The 20,108-nt window shown below is 49.6% G+C and overlaps 1 protein-coding gene across 1 annotated transcript in view; it reads right to left on the bottom strand.

Annotated features, from left to right (window-relative positions):
* Nucleotides 1–5,901: 5,901 nt before the first annotated feature.
* Nucleotides 5,902–20,108, bottom strand: part of Map6 (microtubule associated protein 6) — a 72,239-nt gene continuing 58,032 nt past the window's right edge. Inside the window, 1 exon segment of the mRNA XM_048787881.1 lies at nucleotides 5,902–7,103. Coding sequence (XP_048643838.1) covers nucleotides 6,044–7,103 — 1,060 coding nt within the window. The 3' untranslated portion in view covers nucleotides 5,902–6,043.

Raw genomic sequence — 20,108 nt, 5'->3', positions numbered from 1 at the left:
TTTTTTTTTTTTAAGAGAGAGAGAATTTTTTTGATATTTATTTTTTAGTTTCCGGTGGACACAACATCTTTGTTTGTATGTGGTGCTGAGGATCGAACCCGGGCTGCACGCATGCCAGGCGAGCGCGCTACCGCTTGAGCCACATCCCCAGCCCCTGTGACCAGATGCACTTTTACCAAAACCACATTCTCAAGTCTGTCTTTTATTGGGTCCTCTCCACCTTCAAGGGGGCTTTTTTAGAAGGGAGACTTAGGGACAGCGAGGAGCATGCTCAGAACTCAATATGTGTTGCTGCTCACCTGGATCATTCCTATTTCCAAATGTGCCATGTTTGTTCTACAGCCTCAGGGCCTTTGCGCTGGTTGTTCTTGCAGCCTCCTCCCCATAAGTGGCACTTGTAGGTTTTTGTTTTTGTTTTGATTTGGTAGTAGAGATTGAACCCATAGGTGCTCTACTACTGAGCTACATCCCTACCTCCCTTAAGTAATATATTAATTTATTTTGAGAAAGGGTCTTGCTAAATTGCCCAATCTGGTCTCAAACTTGTGATCCTCCTGTGTTAGCCTCTCGATAGCTGGGATTACAGGCAGGCACTATTTATTGTAGATATTCACAGGTCTTTCCCCACCCACTGTCAGCATTCAGAACTCAGCTCAGAGGTCATTTGCTCAGAAAGGCCTTACCTGACCTTCCCTATAATCAACCCCTCTCCTACCTCAGTTTCTTTCTTTTTTTTTTTTTTTGGTACCAGGGATTGAACTCGGGCACTTGACCACTGAGCCACACCCCCAGCCCTATTTTGTATTTTATTTAGAGACAGGGTCTCTGAGTTGCTTAGGTCCTTGCTAAATTGCTGAGGCTGGCTTTGAACTCATGATCCTCCTGCCGCAGCCTCCTGAGCTGCTGGTGTGCGCTACCACGCCCGGCTCCTACCTCCGTTTCTATACCACATTTTCTCATTTTACTGACTTGGCATTATGACATTGACCACTAATGGTGTACTTTCCCCATCTGCCTTTCATGAGATGGAAGCTCCTGAGAACAGAGTCATGTCTGTCTGTTCCTCATCATACGCCGGTTCCTGTCCTGGGTCTACAGGTGGCATCATACAGTTAACAAGGCATTAAGACCATTTTGTGGAGTATATGAAAAGGCTGTTCTAGAAGAGAACCATGGATTGGGGAATCCAGAGGAGGAAGCCATGGCTGCTTCTGGTTCCCAGAATGAGGTGACAGGTGGGCTGCCGAGAAGGGTGAGGAGGTACCTCCTGATCAGAATGATGATTTTAGTAATACCTGCCGGTACCACTTTGTGTTTTGTGACTATTTGGTGGGTCCTTTTATCCAGGCCTCCTACAGCTGGGCTGGGTAGGGATCAGCCCTATTTTACAGGTAACATCAAAGCTGAGACACCTGAGGCCCCTTGGCCAGTGAGGGTGACCTGGAGTTTGATCTAGTCACTTGGGAAGTTGCTCCTGTCTCCACACCTCAGGGGGAAGGGCAGGAGAGGAACTGACCAGCTCTAATAATGAAGGTGTGTAACCTGCTGATGACCGGGAGTGATTTAACCAACCCCTGCAATAGCCCAGCAAGGTGGGAAGTCGTTGAGATGGGCCTTTAACTCAACTCTTCTTCCCTCAACCTCAGTAGCAGGGACTCCATGCCTACTGCTTCCTGCTGGGAAGTCTTTCTAATCCTTAGGTTGAGTCCTGAGTAGGGAGTGGGAACCCCGGCTCCAGCCTCTGAAGTTCAGTGCAGCAGAACTGGGAAGGGCAGTGAGATGAGCCAGGCCTGGGTGTGACCCCCCATATCACCCCCAAGGAGGCCCTGAAGCCAAGCTGCTCCTCCTGCTCCCAAGTTGCCCCTCCAATACCCCGCAGAGGGGGTGGGGAGGGCCTGGTGCAGGTGACAGGTGAATGGGGAGGGAAGGTGGGGTGGTAATAGGAGTGGGGGCAACGGAGATGGGAAGTTGGGCTGCACATTGAACACTCCCCGCCCCACGGTGGGCCATCCCCTCCCTGTGTGGAGCTCTCCTGCCCCCTGGAGGCCATTGGAAGAATCACCCTGTTCCCATTATAGTGCTTGTTAAAGTCTCAGAAAGGAGCAGCTGCTGGATCCAGAGGGTTCTAGATGTGGGTGCAGGGAGCAGGATTAACCCTCACTGAGCTCCCACTAGGGTCCTGGCACTGCTTTGTACAATTTCATTTAATCCTCAGAGCTTCCCTAAGGAGTAGCTGTTCCTATGCCAGTTTATAGGCGAGGAAGAGGCTCTGAGAGGTGAAGCGGCTGCCTGAGGCCACACAGCAGGCAAGGCTCACGTGGGCTCTCAGGCCTCCTGGGTGTGGAGGGAGAAGTTACTGATAACGGGGATCCTTGTGTGACAAAAGAAATGACATTGCGGCCTTTCCCGGGATCGGCCACCGGGGGCGCCAACGAGGAGAGAGGGCCTCCGGGCCTGCACCAGAGCAGTGGGCAATGGGCAGGCTCTGGGCCTCTCTGGAGCCTCCCAAGGCCTCTTCTGCACACTCGCGCCCGGGGACGTTGTTCCTGTCTGCAGCTGCCGGTGAACCCGGAGTCCAGCTGCACAGCAAGGCTCTGTGGGCCCGGGGCTGCTGAGAGCCTGGACACCTCCGGCATGGTATTGTCATGCGGGCCCCTGGCCTACCTGGCCTCCACCGGTTGGACTTGACCTGGCCAGCAGCGGGAGCCTCCCTCCAGAGACTCCCCTCACGCCTGGGGCGTATGGCCCAGGGGTCCTTCATCTTTCTTCATTTTAGCCAGCAAGGAACCAGGCCACCAATGAGGTCTGCCTCCCAGGAGGCCAGAGCCTGTTTCCTTTTCTGCCTTTCCCTGCCCCAGTCTGGGTTGGAAGGCCCTGAACCCCTCACCTGCACCCTCACCTGCGTCCTCACCTACCCTCTGGGCGGTGGAGACCTGAGCTGAACCCAGACAGGAGTGGGAGCGGTTGCAGCCTGCAGCTTCACACTTGGAGGTGTTCTCCCTCGGGTCCTCTTCTGACATCAGTACTTTTTACAATTGAAGATATTGAAGCAGCCGCACTGGCTCCCAGGGAAGCTGCCAAATCTCCCCGCCAGCCATGGTTCCTCATCTGCAGTCTGTCCCACCTCTTGATGCCGGGCACCTCTGAGTCTCTGGAACCATGCTGGGCCTCTCAGGCCCCTGGTTCCTCCCTACAGTTCGGGCTTCTCTTTTCTAGAAGGATTTTTGTATGGGGCTCACTTCTTCCCTCCAGATTTCCCCAGTCTGCTTCAGTGACCAGCAGTCCCTCCCAGTCACACCCAGGGACACTGACTGCCAGACCTGCTTCCCACCTGTTTCTCCTCAGCGGTGGAGTCCTGGTAGCCAATGGCACCCTGGACGTGGGCCCTGGTGTCTGGGAGGCCTGCAGAGACGCTTGCTTGAGGTGATGGTGCCATCATTTTCCTGGCCTGTTTGTCATGGGACCAGGTGTGGGGTCAGAGAAAGAACTGAAAGGAGGAGGAGAAAGGCTTCCCTACCCGGCAGCTGCAGTTAATCCAGGAATATTTGTCCTTGATGTCCTAGCATCACCTTAGCCTCAGTGTGGCCTTTTCATATCTTCAGGTTCCTGACTAGGAGAGCTCATCTGGCAGCAAGCTCTGGGGGCCAGGAGAAACATCACAATGTGTGTGTGTGTGTATGTGTGTGCGTGTGCACACCCACATGCATGTGTCCACAGGGGCTTTTGGGAACAGAAAGCCCCAATGCTGTGGGAACCGGGTAAGGAGGCAGGCTGGGGTGGGCAGGATGGGAAGGCTCGTTCAGTAGTCATCAGAGCCTCCTGTGATGATCTAAGAACTGAGCTGAGCTCCTTTAAGGGAGGGCCTTTAACAATGATCTTCAAAAGGGTCAGGCATGTTCTTTGAAAGCCAACTTTGGTAGGGACAATGGGTGGAGCTCCCCACCCTCCCCAGACCCTTGAGGGCTCTGGACTTTAAGAAGGAGGTCACCATGGACTTTGAGGCCCACAGCAGTGGGATACTGGCAGGACCCATCTCTGACCAAGGCTGAGCTTTAGGCTCCCCCGTCTTCTTCCCTGTGGCCTGGCTGTGGTTCTCCCTCAGCCCGCCAGCACCACTGTCACAGGTCACAGGGCTGACCCTACTCCCTCTCCCTGATGTCCTGGGATTCATAAGACTGATCATCCCTAACAGGTCCCAATTTTCTGCTCCAAAGACCTGCCAACTCCTTAGTTAAGTCCTCATGCAAACCAGATCCTTTCATTCAATGCCTTCTGGAGGAACCTCTCCCTGGCCCTCCAGGCACACCCGGGTTGCCCCTTTCTGCTCCCTGCCTGGGTGGTCCAGCACCCTGGCCCAACTCCACAGCCACTTTCCACAGGAAGCCTTCCTGTCTTCCCCAGTGGGTATCCCTCTTTAACTGTCCTCTCAAGACCAGGCCTTTACTTGTCCTGGGGCCTGGTCCCACACCCCATTTTATTTTCATAAGACTGTGATTCTTCACCACAGTGACCCTAATCCTGGCACAAAGTAGGTACTGAGGAAAAGTCTGGTGAATATACGAATGAATGGGGGACTTCAGGCATTTTTATTTTTATTTTGTTAAGGGGAGAGAGAGAGAGAGAGAGAGAGAGAAGATTAAAACCAGTGGGGCTTAATCACTGAGCCATATCCCAAGTCCTTTTTATTTTTTTATTTTGAGACAGGATCTTGCTACTTGTTAAGTTGCTTAGGGCCTTGCTAAATTGCTAAGGCTGGCCTCAAGTTTGTGATACTCTTCCCTTAGCCTTCCAAGTCACTGGGATTACCAGCTTGAACCATTACACCCAGTTAAAAAAATTTTTTTTCAGACAGGGTCTTGTTTGTTGCCCAGGTTGCCCTTGAGCCCCTGGGCCTAAGTGATCTTCTCACCTCAAACTCCTAAGTAGCTGGGACTACAGGCATGTGCTGTTGTACCAGGTTCAAGGCATTTTTTTTTTTTTTAGAAGCCCCTGGTTGAGCCGTCATGGATATTGAATGAAGATCATCAGAGCAGGTTCTGCTCTCCGTAGTGTCCTGACACTCATGATCAAAGGCCTAATTTTCTCAAGAAGTTTAACTCTTGTGTGAGCTTTAAAATGGAGTCTGTGACAAATAATTATCACCCAGCATTACTCTGGGCCAAGCTGTGTCCCTGATCCTGTTTCATCTGCAGGCTCCAACTCTAGCCCATCCAGGGCTCAGCCTGCTGGGATTTGGTAGCCCTTGCTAGGCTTCCATGGGCTCTGAACCTTGGCTTGTCTTGATCATTTTCATGAGGGATTTTGTCCTTGATGTCCTAGCATCACCTGCCCACTCCCATCTCATGCTGATAACTCACAGGAACTAGAAGTTATGGTTTGGATATGAGGTACCCGGCAGCTGCAGTTAATCCAGGAATATTCAGAAGTGAAATGATTAGATTATAAAAGCTGTAATCTAATCAGTCCCTCCTAGTTTGAATGGACTGACTGGATGGTAACCATAGGAGGTGGGGTGTGGCTAGAGGAGGTGAGTCACTGGGGGCATGGCCAGACTGGTTCGTCTTCCTTGCAGCCCCTTCCCCCTCTGTCTCTGCTTCCTGACCCCTCCATGAGCTGAGCAGCTTTCCTCTGCTGGGTCCTTCCCTGATGATGTGCTCAGGCCCAGAGCGATGGAGTGGTTCATCTATGAAACTGTGAGTACCAAATAAACTCTCCCTCCTTTAAGTTGTTCTTTTTGGGGCATTTTGGCCAAAAAGCCACAAAAGCTAAACACTGGGCATTTCTTAGACTCCTCTGGCCCAGGTGGGCCTGCCTGCCTGCTTTCGAGAGTATACGCTATTGAGCAAACTGGCATGTATACGCATGTGCCCCCTCCCCCACAGAGCTGGAAGGAGACACTGCTGAACCAGAGGGACCAGTTTTATTAGATTTCAGCAAGACTACACAGCACGTTTCATGCAGATTAACTGTGTCTTCGCTGCCCCGGGAGGGGAGGAGCCCTTCCACGGCCAGCTCCTTTGATGGTACATCAAGGGGTGGGGCATCAAGGGGACCCTTCAATATATTCTGCATGAGGGACAGTTGGGATCATGACAGGGGGTGGAGGTGAGATAGTGGGCAGCTGAGGGCCCCTGGGGCCTTGAGTCTTCAGAGGCTCAGGAACCGTAGGACCTGGGTCCTTTGCTGGTGCTGGCACCAGAGGATCTTGATCCTTCAGAGGCATCTGGGTTATAGGAATTTGCTTCTTCATAGGCTCAGTGACCATGGGGACTTGATTCTTTGGAGGCTCGGAGACCATAGGACCTTGATCCTTGGCTAGTGCTGGGATAATAGGGTCTTGGTGCTTCATAAACTCATGGAACACAGGGTCTTGATCCTTTACAGGTGACATAACCACAGAATCACGACCCTTCAGATGCTCAGTGACCACTACATCTTGACCCTTGACTGGCTCTGGGGCTGCTAAACTTTGACTCTTTCCAGGCCCAGAGACCATAGGACCTTCACTCTTTATAGGTGCTGTGACCATGGCACTTTGATCCTTCTGATGCTCCGGGACCAAGGGACCTGGATCCTTAGCAGGTGCTGGAACCACAGGACTTTGATCCTTCAGAAATGCTGGTACCATGGAACCTTGATCTAAAACTTTAGCTGGAACCATAGGACTTTGGTTCTTCACAGGCTCTGGGATCAAGGGACCTTGGTCCTTGGCTGGTTCTGGGACCATGGAACCTAGATCCTTGGGAGGTTCTGGGACCACAGGACTTTGATCTTTCAGGGATCCTGGTACCACAGGACCTTTATCCTTTGGAGGTCCTGGGACTACAGGACCTTGATCCTTTGGAGGTTCTGGGACCACAGGACCTTTATCCTTCAGAGGCTCTTGGACCACAGGGCCTTGACCTTTCAGCAGCCCTGGGACTATAGGACCTTGATCCTTTGGAGGTCCTGGGACCATGGGACCTTGATCCTTTGGAGGCTCTTGGACCACAGGGCCTTGACCTTTCAGAAGCCCTGGGACCACAGGACCTTGATCCTTGTCTGCCTCTGTGGCTACAGGACCTTGATTCTTATGTGTCTCTCCGGCAGGTTGGACTGGGCTCCTGCAAAGGAGAAAAAGGTGGTCACTGTGAGGACAGAACTTGGGCCAGGGATAAGGCAGAGCACAGATTGCCTGATAAAACTTGGCCTAGTGGAGCTTGGGCAGGGCGGTCCTTATTGGTGAGGCAGGAGGAGAATCTGATTTCTGTGTTAGTGAAAAATGTGGGGTGGGTGAAGGGCAGGAACCAGTCATTCAATGTGTTTGCCAATTGATTATAACCTGCACGTGGCACAGGGGACAGTGCCTGGGTGACAACGGCAGTACTGCAGCTGGACTTGGAGTCGTCCAGTGGGCATCCCAGTAGCCAGTCCAGCCCACACTCCACCCAGGCCCCTACTTATCCCTCGAGGCTTGCTGGTCCCATCCTGGGGCCATCTTAGCCTTCCACTCAGGTGACCCTACAGGCTGGACCACTCCGTCCTTGTTTTCAAGGACTTCCAAGTTTCTTTTCTCCCTGTAGCCTTAAGAGCTGATTTCTGGGAAGGGCAAGGGGTCACCACATAACATGAAAGGGGGTAGTGGGAATGTCTTCCTTCTCACCCCCGTAAAGGGAAAAGTACTTATTACCAATATTTTTTAGAATGGTCAGCACATGATAATAATACAAACTAGATCGACTTTTAACTAGTTCCATTATTGCTTTTCAGTTTTCTAGAGACAGTACACCCCATTATTTCCTACAACACTCCCACCACACCCCACTTCTGGTAGGCAACTGGCTGGGACTCCCCATTCAGGCAGTGAGGGGGGCCTGTCCCTCCCTCTGTCCCCACTTGCATTTCCTCTACTCTCCTTGAACCCTTGCTCTCTCTTGCTCCAAAGCTTTTGGACTTATTTCCTGTAGCCAAGAGTCCTCACTGCAGCCACCTCCCCATCCTTTGACTCACCCACCTGCAGAGAGCATGTGACAAACACTGCCACACTCCGGCCTGGCCAGCTCTCACCCCTTCCTCGAAGGCCAGACTAAAAGCCACCACTCAAGAGAGGTATTGCTCAACTGGCGCCACAGACCCTGGCACCCCTGGGCACATGACGCCTTCCAAATCACTTCTCATATCTCATTTCAGAACACGGCAGCCCTAGGAAGCACATGGTAGGATTTTATTACTCTAGATTTTAAATGAAGAAACTGAGGTCCAGAGAGGGCAAGTGAAGAAGGCAGTGAGGGGACACCAGGGACTAAGGTCTGGGTCTTTCTGCCCTGGGATTGATCTGTGGTCTTTCCTGCTCCAGGGTCTGTCACAGAGCAGGTGCTCAGTGCAAGGGAGCTCTAATTATTAGTCTTCTACTCTTCACCACAAGGTTCGTGAGCTTAGAACCACGTCAGCATCTTCACAGGTCCTCCCAGGCTTTCAGGAATAGTCTTACCTGCTTCTTGCAGCTGCTCCAGTGACACCTCCACCTGGCAACGCTTCCTCACCTCATTATGGACTAATCTCTCTGGGCCTCCCTTGTCATCTATTGGTTGGGAATAGTGAAATTCCTCCCAAGTTTGTGATGATAGAGGTCTGCACACAGAGTGCTTGGTACCAAGGTAGGATTGAGCAGTTTTATGATTATTTTTTCTATTTATGTGCTTAGAAGTAAAATTACACAATTTTGGGCTGTTTTTCTTCTTCTAAGTCGTGATCTAGAAGGTTTTCACTGAATTTGGCATCTCAAGCTGCCTAGGGGCTGACCCCTGTCATCGGGGTCCACTGTGGCAGGCAGTCTGTCTGTCCAGTTCCCTCACTGTCTCTGAGTATCACAGTAGCTGGGAGAGCTGAAGGAGGCCTCCTGGCTCAGCACAAAGCGCAGTTGTACTGGCCATGAGGACAGAGCCAGGAGTATGCAGGATCCAAAGATGATATTAAAACCATTCTAGTCATTGGTAGCTAGCCAGAGAGGAAAATGAAAAACTGAATTCAGAACAGAATCAAGCAGGGAATCGATTAGAGGTATCCTCTCAGGCCTTTAGTGACCTGGGCACAGTCTTCTTGATGGGGTGATAAAGCTCAGAGGGGGCAAAAGATGGTGACCAGGGTTAAGCCTGATCTCAGGGGCTTGGGCTACAGAACTACCCCATTGGCAGGCCATGGGAGTGCCCTGTTGGCATGGAGATCATAAACAAGCCTGGCTCCTCAGCTATAGCCTTGGGCAGGAAAGAGTTTCTCTGGATGTTTGTGGCATTGCCTCCCATGACACCCCCCGAAACCTCAGTCTAATAAGCACTCTCAGCCAGCTGTACACTAACCCCAAAATTGCAGGGATCAATAACCTTGTATTGATTTGATTAATAAATACTTTCCCTTAGTAGCTAAATGTCTTTAATCATGAGATAGTTTAGAATTAAGATTAGAACTGATAAGTTAATCGCAAACTGTTAACTTTTTATTGTATTAACTTTAGGAAAAATCTGCTTTGATTTAGCTTGAAACTATGTGTAATGTTTAAGATACTTTGTCATCTTAGAATAATAGATTCATCTTGTGATCATGTAATAGAATAATTAAGTTAGAATGATAATTTATTTTAGTTTTTCTTATGTACTTTTTTCTTTTTATAAGGAAGTTTGTAATATAATCAGGATATTAAATGAATAATTAAAACCCTTTTGGTGCCTGGGCATGGTGGCACACGCTTGGGTCCCAACCACTGGGTATGTTAAAATGGGAGGATCGCTTGAGCTCAGGAGTTCCAGACCATTCTGGGCAACATAGTGAGGCTCTGTCTCGAAACAAACCCTTTGCCACTTACCATGAAAGCCTGAACATTTACTTCCTATATTTTATCATGAAATAAAATCTAGGGGTAAGAGTGTTTGCCTGGCAATGGGTCCCTTTGTTGGGCAATTTTAAAATAAGCAATGTTGGATCTTTTAAGTAAGAAGACCAAATAGCAGAAACTCTTTTAACTTTTCTTCATGTTGAGAAAAGCAAAATTCAACTTCTTTGTACTATCGAAAATTCTGGTGGATGGGACTTGAGAAGAAAGTAAATAGCATTAAACCCTTCAACCAGCTGCCGTCATGGCATCTGATGAGATAGAAGGAAAGGGAGATGGGACCGACATGTTTTCAGGGCACTTTGGGGAAGAAAAGCTTCTGGCTTTGCCCTGGCCCTGCTGGTGAATGATTGGCAGGCTGTTTCCTGCACAGGTCTAGGCAAGCCATTGATCTATTAAATGAGACTTGTAATTTAAAGTTGAAAAATATAAGACAGCTATAAAAACAATAATGGGACTTTTGTGACAACCTGATACCCAACATATTTTTATGCTCCATTTATTTTAAAGTATTTATAATTTAACTTAAATTATTTAGGGGAGTTGAATTAAGTTATAAATAAGGCTCTTCCTAACAGACATTGTTACATCCCACTGGATTTTTTACTTTCTTACTTTTATAAATTAAGCATTCTTTTTTAATCCTGCATCCCTGCTTACTCCTTTTTTTTTTGTTTTTTCCTTCTTGTTGTGGTGCTTTGAACCCAGGGCCTTGTGCATGCAAGGCAAGCACTCTACCAACTGAGCTATATCCCCAGCTCACTTAAGCATTCTTTTTTAAAACCAAAATGGCCTTGACAAGTTTTCCTATGCACAAAACTGCCCTCAGGGGCACCATGAAAACCTCATTGACACTGACTATTGCCACTTGGCCCCACAGTTCCCTGCCAGTCTCCCCATCTGTAAAATGCCCACCTCCTCCAGTGTGCTGGGGCTGCGATCGAAGTGCTGAGTGGAAGGGAGCATGGAACTTGGCTAGAAGATGTGGGCTGGAGTCAGCCCTTCTCAGCCACAGGCCAGCTGTCCTTGGGCATGGCTGACTTGCCTAACTGAACCTGATTCTCTAGGCCAGCTGCAGATACTCTGAAGATTGCATAGGATACAGGCCCTTTACCTCCCATCCTGGGCGCCCTATCAGCACTGACCTCTCAAAAGTGAGAAAGACCAGCTATGTTTAACTTGGCTTCTGTGCTGCTCATTGCCTGAGAGCTTGGGCAATTTCCCAACCACACAGACCTTAGTTTCCCCACCTGTAAAATGGGGATAACGATAAAAGTGCTAATTGTTAGGACAGAGGATCAGAGGGTCCCGTTAGGCAGGCATCTGAAGTCATAATTCCTGGCATGTGTAGAGGGCTCAGGTGTGTTACACAAATAAGTCCGTCCCCACGGTAATGGCAAGAACAGTTTATCTCCTTTGACCCTCATGCAGCATGGAGGAAGGCAGCCCTCCTCTGAGCCCTTCTCCCTGCCTTGTCCTCTCATGCTGTTTACAGTCTCTCTGTGCTGTGTCTGCTGTTCCTGCCTCCTGGTCACCTCTTCCACCCCTCTTCCCTGAAGAAGCCCTGGCTGACCTTGAAGGCTTGGCCTGGGTCCCACCTCCTCACAAGCTCCTCCTGTGTGTACATCTGCAGCACCGCTGTGCCGTCTCCCTCCACATTCCTGGGTGCCCCAGCTGCCAGGCAGCTCCCCCAGCAGACTGTGAGTTCCCCAAAGGCAGGGGCTACACTCCTCACCTGCAGCCCCATTGCCCAGCACAGCATCTAGAACAAGGAATCCAAACAGGAAGATTGACTATCATTGCGGAAATCTAGTTTATCCTCTATTCCTGGCCCCATCCAGGAACCCAGTCATCCAGGGTGAGATCTCCCTCTCCCTTGAAACGCTCGCCTAACCTCCTTCTTGCGACCTCCAGTCCCATCTATCTCACCACCTCCCTTGCCATGCCGTCCACTCTCTAGACCACTGTCCACAGCCTCCTAACTGGAGTCCCAGGTCCCATCTTGGCCCTTCTCCAATGCATTCTCTACACTGAGATCCTAATGTTTCAAGAAAGCAAATCTGGTCCTGTCCCTTCCCTGCTCACAACCAACCTTTCAGTGGCTTCTCCTTGCACAAAGAATAAAGAGTAAGGTCTGTTCGTGGTCATCCAGTTGAGTAGCCTGCTCCCACCACCTCCCTGGCTCCTGTGCCCCAGCCCCCAGGGTCCCCCCTGTTCCTTCAGCATGCCCAGCTCCTTCCCATTTTTATGGCTTTTGCACATGCTGTGTCTCCTGGGAAATTCTCCTGTCCCCTCCTCACCTGATTAATGTCTGCTCATTGGAGCGCTGCCCAGGGGGACCTTCCCTGAGCCCACAGTCGGTGGTGGCCCCACTACTGCCAGCTCTCCTGTCCCTGAAACATTCCTTTCTCTCTTTTTTCTTAGCAATTTCTTCCTTCCTCTCTCTCTCTCTCTCTCTCTTTCCTGGCACCAGGAATTGAATCCAGGGGCCTTTAACCACTGAGCCCTTTTTTATACTTTATGTTGAGACAGGGTCTCATTGAGTTGTTAGGTCTTCACTTAGTTGCTAAGGCTGGTTTTGAACTCACGATCCTCCTGCCTCAGCCTCCTGAGTTGCTGGGATCACAGGCGTGCTCCCTGCGCCCGGCTTTGCGATTTCTTATATTCTTTTGGATTAATGTTTCTCCTACTAGATGGAAGTGTTCAAAGGGGAGGGACCAAATCCATTTTGTACATCATTGTATCTTCTGTACCTAAAACTGTCCCTGACCCAGGGAGGCCAGACTAAATACATTCCAATGAGTGAATAAAGAAGAGCCTTTTGGGCTAGGGTAGAGTGCCTGTCCAGCATGCCTTTCTGCTTTCTGTGCCAGATTCTGACTTCTTTGTAAAACTTAGCCTTCCGAGATTAGGTGAAACATCCTAAGTCTGAGATACTTCACATTCTGCCTTTTCTTGTTTCCATGGAGACAGTTAAGGCCTCCCAAGGACACACACACTGACATTTGATTTCTGCTTCCCAGAGCCAGAGCAGCATCACAGGGCTCTGTGATGGAGAAAGGCCTGCATTGCCTCCCACTGACTGCTGTTCTTACATACAATCCTGATCCTATAATCTGCCCGTGTGTATTTTTTTCCCTTCCAGATCGTCTCCTATTTTACTATCAAAGCAGCCCAGAACTACATAGCACTCCTAGCACAGGGCCCTGTCCTAGAATCCTCTGCCTTCCGCAGGGTAGAAATGCCCCAAGGAAGAAAGAGACACTTATTAACTGGGCAATAACTACCTGCCAGACCTGTGATAGATGTTTTAACATACACTGTTACACGTGATATAAAAAGTAACCTCTTGGAGGAGAAAGTGCACCAACTGGCCAGAGGATGGTAGAGCCGAGTTCTAATGTTGACCTAGCTCCTTAGCCACAAGGTGGCCATCATGGCCACACTAGTCTTCAAGCCTCAGTTTCCTTATCTTTCAAAAGGCTGAGTGCTTGCAGAGCGACTCCTAGAATACAGGTTGTTTAGTAAATGGTAGGCCCAAAGAGGGACTTAGCGATCTGGTTAGAGAGGGCAAGTCGCTCTCCTACAGCCACACAGCAAATGCATAGTCAGCTCCAGATGAAAGCACTGGCCTTCCAGCCTCAGGGAGAGGGTAGAAGGAGTGAGCACACTCACTTGGAGCAAAGATGGTCAGGATAGGAAGAGTGGGGACCAGGCCAATGATGCCACAGTGGACCCAGGAAGTGGGTACCAGACAGGGTGATATCATGGCTTTGTTCCCTGCCTGCCTGCCTCCATGGGCCCTGCACATGTGCCCTTGTTTGTTAGAGACAAACAAAACTCCTAACCCAGAGATGGGAACACTGCCTTGGGGGATTGGAAGGCTCATTATTCTTAGGAAGGATCTATAAGAGGCAAGAAGCTCTCTCCGCTCTCTCCCCCACAGGACTCTGTGGGAGCTCTATTTCAGTAATTGACATGTTGTTTGGTTGTTATCTAACTCTCCTGCTAGACTCTGGGGCTCTTTTTGTTTCTCTGTGTCCTGAGTACCTAGCAGCATCTGGCTGACAGAAGTACCTGGCCTCCCGAGTGCAAGTCTTGAATGACTGGTATGTATGTGACTTTTTCTCTTTATTCTCTTTTATTTTTTTCTTTCATCCATTCATTGGACAAAATCTAGTAAATCCCTACTCTGTGTTAGGCTTGGGGCTGGGAGCACAGAAATGAGACCTGGGCTCTGCCTTGAGCAGCCACCAGAAAGACTGTTAAGCATACATTCCAAACACCTGCCACCCCCAGCACCAGGTGCCACCCCAGCCCTGCCCCTGAGCCCCTATTAGCCTGTGTCTCTTCAGAGACTCCAACGGATCTTTAAGGGACAAAGACATCCTTGGTAGGAGAAGTCTTCCCTCTCTGTTTCATGGAAGCACAGTTCCATAGAGCCGAACCAGAGGGCAGGCCGGGGGGCAGTGGGGCCTTCTGGGCCTCTGCTGCTGTCCCCTGTCACCTGGCTGGGCTGTCTTTGGGGCTGGCACCTGCCCCAGTGAGGTGGCCTACTCCTTGGTGACCACTGGTTAGATCTGAACTTCTAGAAACTTGTGTTCCCTGCAGCTCCACTCTGCACAACCCTGCCCTGATCCAGGCCTCGAACTCTGAAGCCACCCTCTTGGGGACACCCTGCTGCCTGCCTCAGGACAGCCTTTCAGAAATTTAAAGTGGCAGCAGTTGTGTCCTAATTCCTGGCCTCTCTGTGCAACACAAGCGTCACAATAGTTGCACACTTGGCTTCCAGAGCCCTCACTGTCTCACCTGGCGCCCTCATAACCTGTCTCGGTTAGTTCCCATCTCTTGGGAGTATGAGCCCAGAACTAAAAGCCACACTGCAGGTGAGATCTCCAAACAGGACACACCCTTCTGCCCTGGACCCCATGCCCCACTCACCAGCCTCTGCCACTCTGCTGCTTCTCAGGTCTGCAGAGCTGGCTGCCAGCCACCCACCGCCCCACTGTCTATGGAAGTCCCCCTCGCTGACTGAAGATTCAGTTCCAGGGCCACTTCCTCAGTGGGACCACTGCTGACACCCAGCCCCCAGCTTCTCCAGTGTTCCCACAGGCCCCCACCCCAGCTGCTGCCTCACTTCAGTTGTCAACTGGTTCACAGCTGCCTCTGGTCTGTGCTCCAAGGGCAGGGACCCCCACGTCTGCTGCTTCTCTCTTTCCCTTCCTCCCTCCCTCTTTCCTTCCCCTCCTCTCTTTTCTCACCTTCTTGCTTTCTTCCTTTCAAACAAAATGTTCCTATAAATATTTTTAAAGTGCCTACTATGTGCTAGGCCATGGAATATAGTAGAGATCCAGAAAGTTCCAGCATTGGGCTGGCACCAGTAGGTGGTCTAAAAAAAACTCATACAAGATCAACTGCTGACAATCACGTTTACAGGTGGCACTGTACCTTAGCAGCCTTTTCTGTGTCTTTCTGGATTTCTAGGAGGACTATACACACAACATGGTTTTTGGTTCTCACAATGCATCAGGCTGCAGATGGAGCTCATTCTCTCATCCATTTTCCGGAACTTGAAAACAGGCTCAGAAAGGGATGTAAGTTGCCAAAGGTCACATAGGGAACACACAGCAACGTCAGGACCTTAACTGAAGAGCTCATTCTCTACAAATACAGAGATTCCAAATTTGTCTGCTGCATCTGAACTGGGTTCCACATGAGCTGACCCGGACTAGTTCTGGCTGGAGCCAGTGACTTCTACAGGTCTCTGATCAGAGCTCCCAGTTACATTAACTGAGAGATTTATCCTTTGGGGCTAAGCCCCCAACAATTGCCTGGCCAGTCCTGCATCGCCTCAACCCTAATTCTATTACACGACACCACCACCACTACCACCCCACTCCCCGACCCTGGCTGACTTTGCCCCTGGCAAAGAAGACATCCCCAGAAGGCAGTGTCTTCTTGGTCTAGGAGTGCCCATCCCCACTCACGTCCAAGATCTACCTGTGTGGCTGCCAGTCAGTCTACCAGCCTAGGGTCACAGAGTCCTCCAGATGTGGCTCATCACCACCAGAAGAGTAGCTAGGACCACAGCTAGACAAATATTGCCACCACAAGGCTTAATTCTGGGTTGGGTTGGGGGGGTGAGCTGTGCTGATCAAACCCTGCATCTGTGACCTTCACGTGACTCGTTTTCCACAAATGAGTGTTTGGAGTGGTACGTTTGGGAGAGAACGAGGAGACTCCTGTTCAGGAGGATGTGTGCCTTTTTCCCAACAGGAATCCCAGTGATGGCCCAAGGACCAGACAGAGGATGCACTCTAGAGTCACCCAGACCTGGCTTCAAATCTAGCTCATCACTTATAAGTTGTGTGACTTTGTTCTTAATCACTCGGTTTTGATTTCTTTGTCTGTGAATGGGGAGAACAACGGACTCTAACTTTATTCTAAGGATGAAATTAGGCCAAATGCCTAAAAGCCAAATAAATGTTCCATCCCTTCCTGTAGACTGGAAAACTCTGCATTTCATAAAAGCCAGACCAGAGACCTGGGGCAGATTCCTACCTTTTCTACTCTCTGGGTCCCCTAGGGAGGAAATGCTCTAGTGAAGATCAGGGGAAGGGTTGTACTAGGTCTGCAGGGGGTTGGGGGGCTGTTTTCTGCCCTGCTATTTACTTATTTACTTATATTACTGTTGTTAAATCCTTTTTCTAAATTTTTATCTGCTAAGAATACATAACTAAAATCCCAGTTGCACCAGAGATATTATAAAAAGCATCCTTGGTTGTGTTAACACAAAGAAAACAAAGTCAAGGGCAAGATTGATGGTCTCAATGGGCCACTAGGAATCTGATAATCCTTTTAACGACCCTTTTTAAAATGTAAAGGGCCTGGACTAGGGCCACCAGACAGAAATGGCTCAGTTCTTGTCTCATTCTGTGCTCCTGGGAATTTAATAATCCATTTTTGTCCTCCCCTTCTCCCCACTAAAGCAAAGGATGGGATCTGGAGCAATCTATCAAAATTGGCTTCATGTGTCCAAAGGAGATCAATTCAAATGAACATGTAATTGCAAAAATGGAATCTGTACAAGGTGATTTATAGGGTCTGCTGAAGGAGGAGAGACCAGAGAGATGAAGGGCTGGGGTTGGGGAGGCAGGTGGCAAGAGCATCTCTAAATGGTCTTAACCTCAGGCCAGCGTATGGCAGAGGGAGTGGATTTTCCCTGAGTGGCCCCAGCTACCACACAGTTTGGGACCAGGGGAGATAAGTAACTGGGCAGTGATGGCCAGCAAGAACTGAAGTATTGACAGAGCGTGACACTTCCCCATTTACAGAGGACTTCATCGCCCACCCCTGTCAGCCTCTCATAACAGTCCAGCTGATTAGGACCATTCCTAATTTCTTAATCCTAATACTCTTCCTATTTGCTGTCCCAGACTCCAAAAACAACCAGGCTCCCGTAACATGCTATCCTTTGCCAGCCCAGTTCCTACTTCCTGAACCTGAGAAAGGAATTGATTTGGAAAGCAGTGGAGACTACATTATTATCACCTCTTTGAGGCTTAAAGAAATCAACTCAGTGGCAGTCACACAGCTAGCAGAAAGCAGAGCTTGGATTTAGAACCAGGACTGTTGGCTCTAATTCTGAGTCCTTCCTTCTAGGATGTGGCTCTGGGGTGGGGTAGGGAGAATGCCTTTCTGTCATCACAGAATTAAAGGCTCTGCACTGGGCAGGGGGTAGGATGAGGTAACCTCTTAAGATTACCCTGTAATTAAGAGTTCATGAATTTATGAAATCAGGTCTGTTTAGAAAAAGTAATTATATAAAGTGCAGATGTATACTGGCTAGAACAGAGGCTCTGCCATTGCTGTGATGCATCTCAAAAGCACCTCTTTCATATGAGCAGGGAAAGTCACTAGACAGAATAAAGCCTTGTGGAGGCTCCATGGTGACTATGGAGGCACAGGATGAATATGGTCATTCACACATTCATTCATTGTCCATTCAACAAATACTCCAGAAGACATTCTGTGTGAATAGGCATCAGGCCGGGAAATAGGCTACAAAAACGGACAGAAGAAGCTCGACCTTGCCCTTGGGGGAAACGTGATCCAGTGGCAGACACACATGAGCAGATGACACAGGATATATGGTAAGTTCTGTGATGGAGACACACACAGTGAGCATCTTACCCAGCCTGGGAGGTACGGAAAGGTTTCCTGGAGCAGTCCCCTGAGCAGAGTCTTGAAGGATGAGTTAGCCAGGTGAGAAGCAGGAGAAGGGCATTCTGGGCAGGCAGGACAGCGTGGGGAAGGTATGGAGGTGAGAAGCAGCATGGCGCACTGAGAGAACAACAAGCTTCTGCAGGCCACCAGGAGCCCACGGATGGTTGGAAGCAGGGTGTGACATGGTCGGATTTGCAAGTCTAAAGATCCCTCCAGCAGCTTAAGCCAGTAGCAGTGGCAGTAATTTATTCCTCTCAGCCTCTGAAATTCCCTTGGCCTCAGATAAGATGTCTGGGGCCATCTGTTGAGATAGTTATATACAATGCCAAGTTAACAAGTGATGGGCCGCCACTTACATGAGGACAGAGGGCAGAAACTCAAGCTCAATTTCACTGTTTGAAATAAAAAAACACAAAAAGATGGCCTGTCATCCGATACTCCAGGTATCGGATGACAATTTTCTTTTGGTATCTCTAGTATCAAGTGTATTTCTGGTGAATGAAAATCTGTTGGACCATTCTGTTCTGTAGTTAACCACGTATTGCAGTCACCTAATCAGTTAAGGAAAAACACTGTGTATTTGACTGAGACAATGATCAGCCCAGTCAAGATGTTTGAGTCAGTGGTGTGTGAAGACCTGATCCAATTCTTATTTTCCCTCAGTTTGTGTCTAAACTCGAGGATTTGAAGAGGGTGCTGGGTGCTGGGCAAGCCAGCTGGAGGGCGAATGGCCCAACCAGAGTGTGGTCCTGAAGGGTTGAGGTGCAGTTTCCACTGAGTCCCACTTGTCTGAAACCTGACTCACCTCAGGCCAGCCCAGCCTCCTTCAGAAGAGGGCAGAAAAAGCCCCGGCTGTGGAAGGGAAGACCTGGCCCCTGGTGCTTCCTTTCCTTTGAGCTTCACTTTTCCATCTGTTACCTGGGGAAACAATGCTCCACAGCATTGGTGGGGCAGGGTCGGGGTGGGAGTGTGGGGTGCTCAATGAAACAACAGAAAGAAATGCTTTGTAAGCAATCAAGAAATGAAAAATTTTAGAACATTATTCAGTCTGTGGGCTCACGGTAATGCAATAGCTGGAACGCTTTAGAAGTGTTCTTCTTTAGAGTGTGTACCATGCACAGCGAGCTCATATGTACTGCTTCTCTATTGGCAAGAAATGGAACTCTTGCCTTCCAAGTACTATCAAGGGAGGGGAAGGGCCTGAAATGCTGTGTTTAGTGTCCACTCTGTGTCCTACCACCCTCGTGTCATGTCCTTCCCACTCTGCTCCCCTGAGCCGGGTACTAGTGCCTCCATTTCCAGAGGAGGGCACCAAAGCTCAAAGAGGCTGGTGAAAGGCGCAGCGTTGCACAACGCACAGATTCCATCCACCAATAGGGTGACGCCGAAGGGCACCACCATCATCCGCCAGAAGCCACACAGTAAATATTAAAGCGTGCAAGGGTGCTGGCCTTAGCTCTCCCTGTTATGGGTGTTCTAGGATGGACTGGGTGTCCTGAGGAAGCACGTGCTCAATGGTGGGTGGTGCCTGCCTAGTTCTGCAGGTACCATGCAGGAGAGTCTATTGTCCTGCCTTTGAAAGAGCTGACTCTCCTGACCCGTGTCCTCCAAGACCAGTGTCTCAGCAGTGCCAGCCTCAGTGGGGCTGGGGTGGAGCCTTGCTTCACCTGTGTTGGTCCCTAGGCTACCTCCTGAGAACATGAACTGCTGTACGACATACGAGCAGTAAAAGGACCTTGTGACCATGATGGCATGCTAAGGGTGTCCATAGCCCTTGTGACATGGGACCTGACACAGCTGCCCAAACCTGTGAGACACAGGTTATAAAATCTTTAGCCCCAGTGAAAATAGAAAAAGAGGGAAGAATTTCACTAAGAATGTACAAACTTGCAGGAAGAGTTGAAATATGCTCATGACTAATTTAGCAAAAACAATGATCAATTTTAGGGCTTGATTCTCAGCACCACATAAAAATAAAATAAAGATGTTGTGTCCACCTAAAAAAAAAAAAAAAAAA

Source organism: Marmota marmota, unplaced genomic scaffold, assembly GCF_001458135.2.
Source record: "Marmota marmota marmota unplaced genomic scaffold, marMar, whole genome shotgun sequence".
Lineage (NCBI taxonomy): Eukaryota > Metazoa > Chordata > Mammalia > Rodentia > Sciuridae > Marmota > Marmota marmota.
The sequence above is the reverse complement of the archived record's forward strand: the minus strand, read 5'-3'. Positions and strand labels throughout refer to the sequence as shown.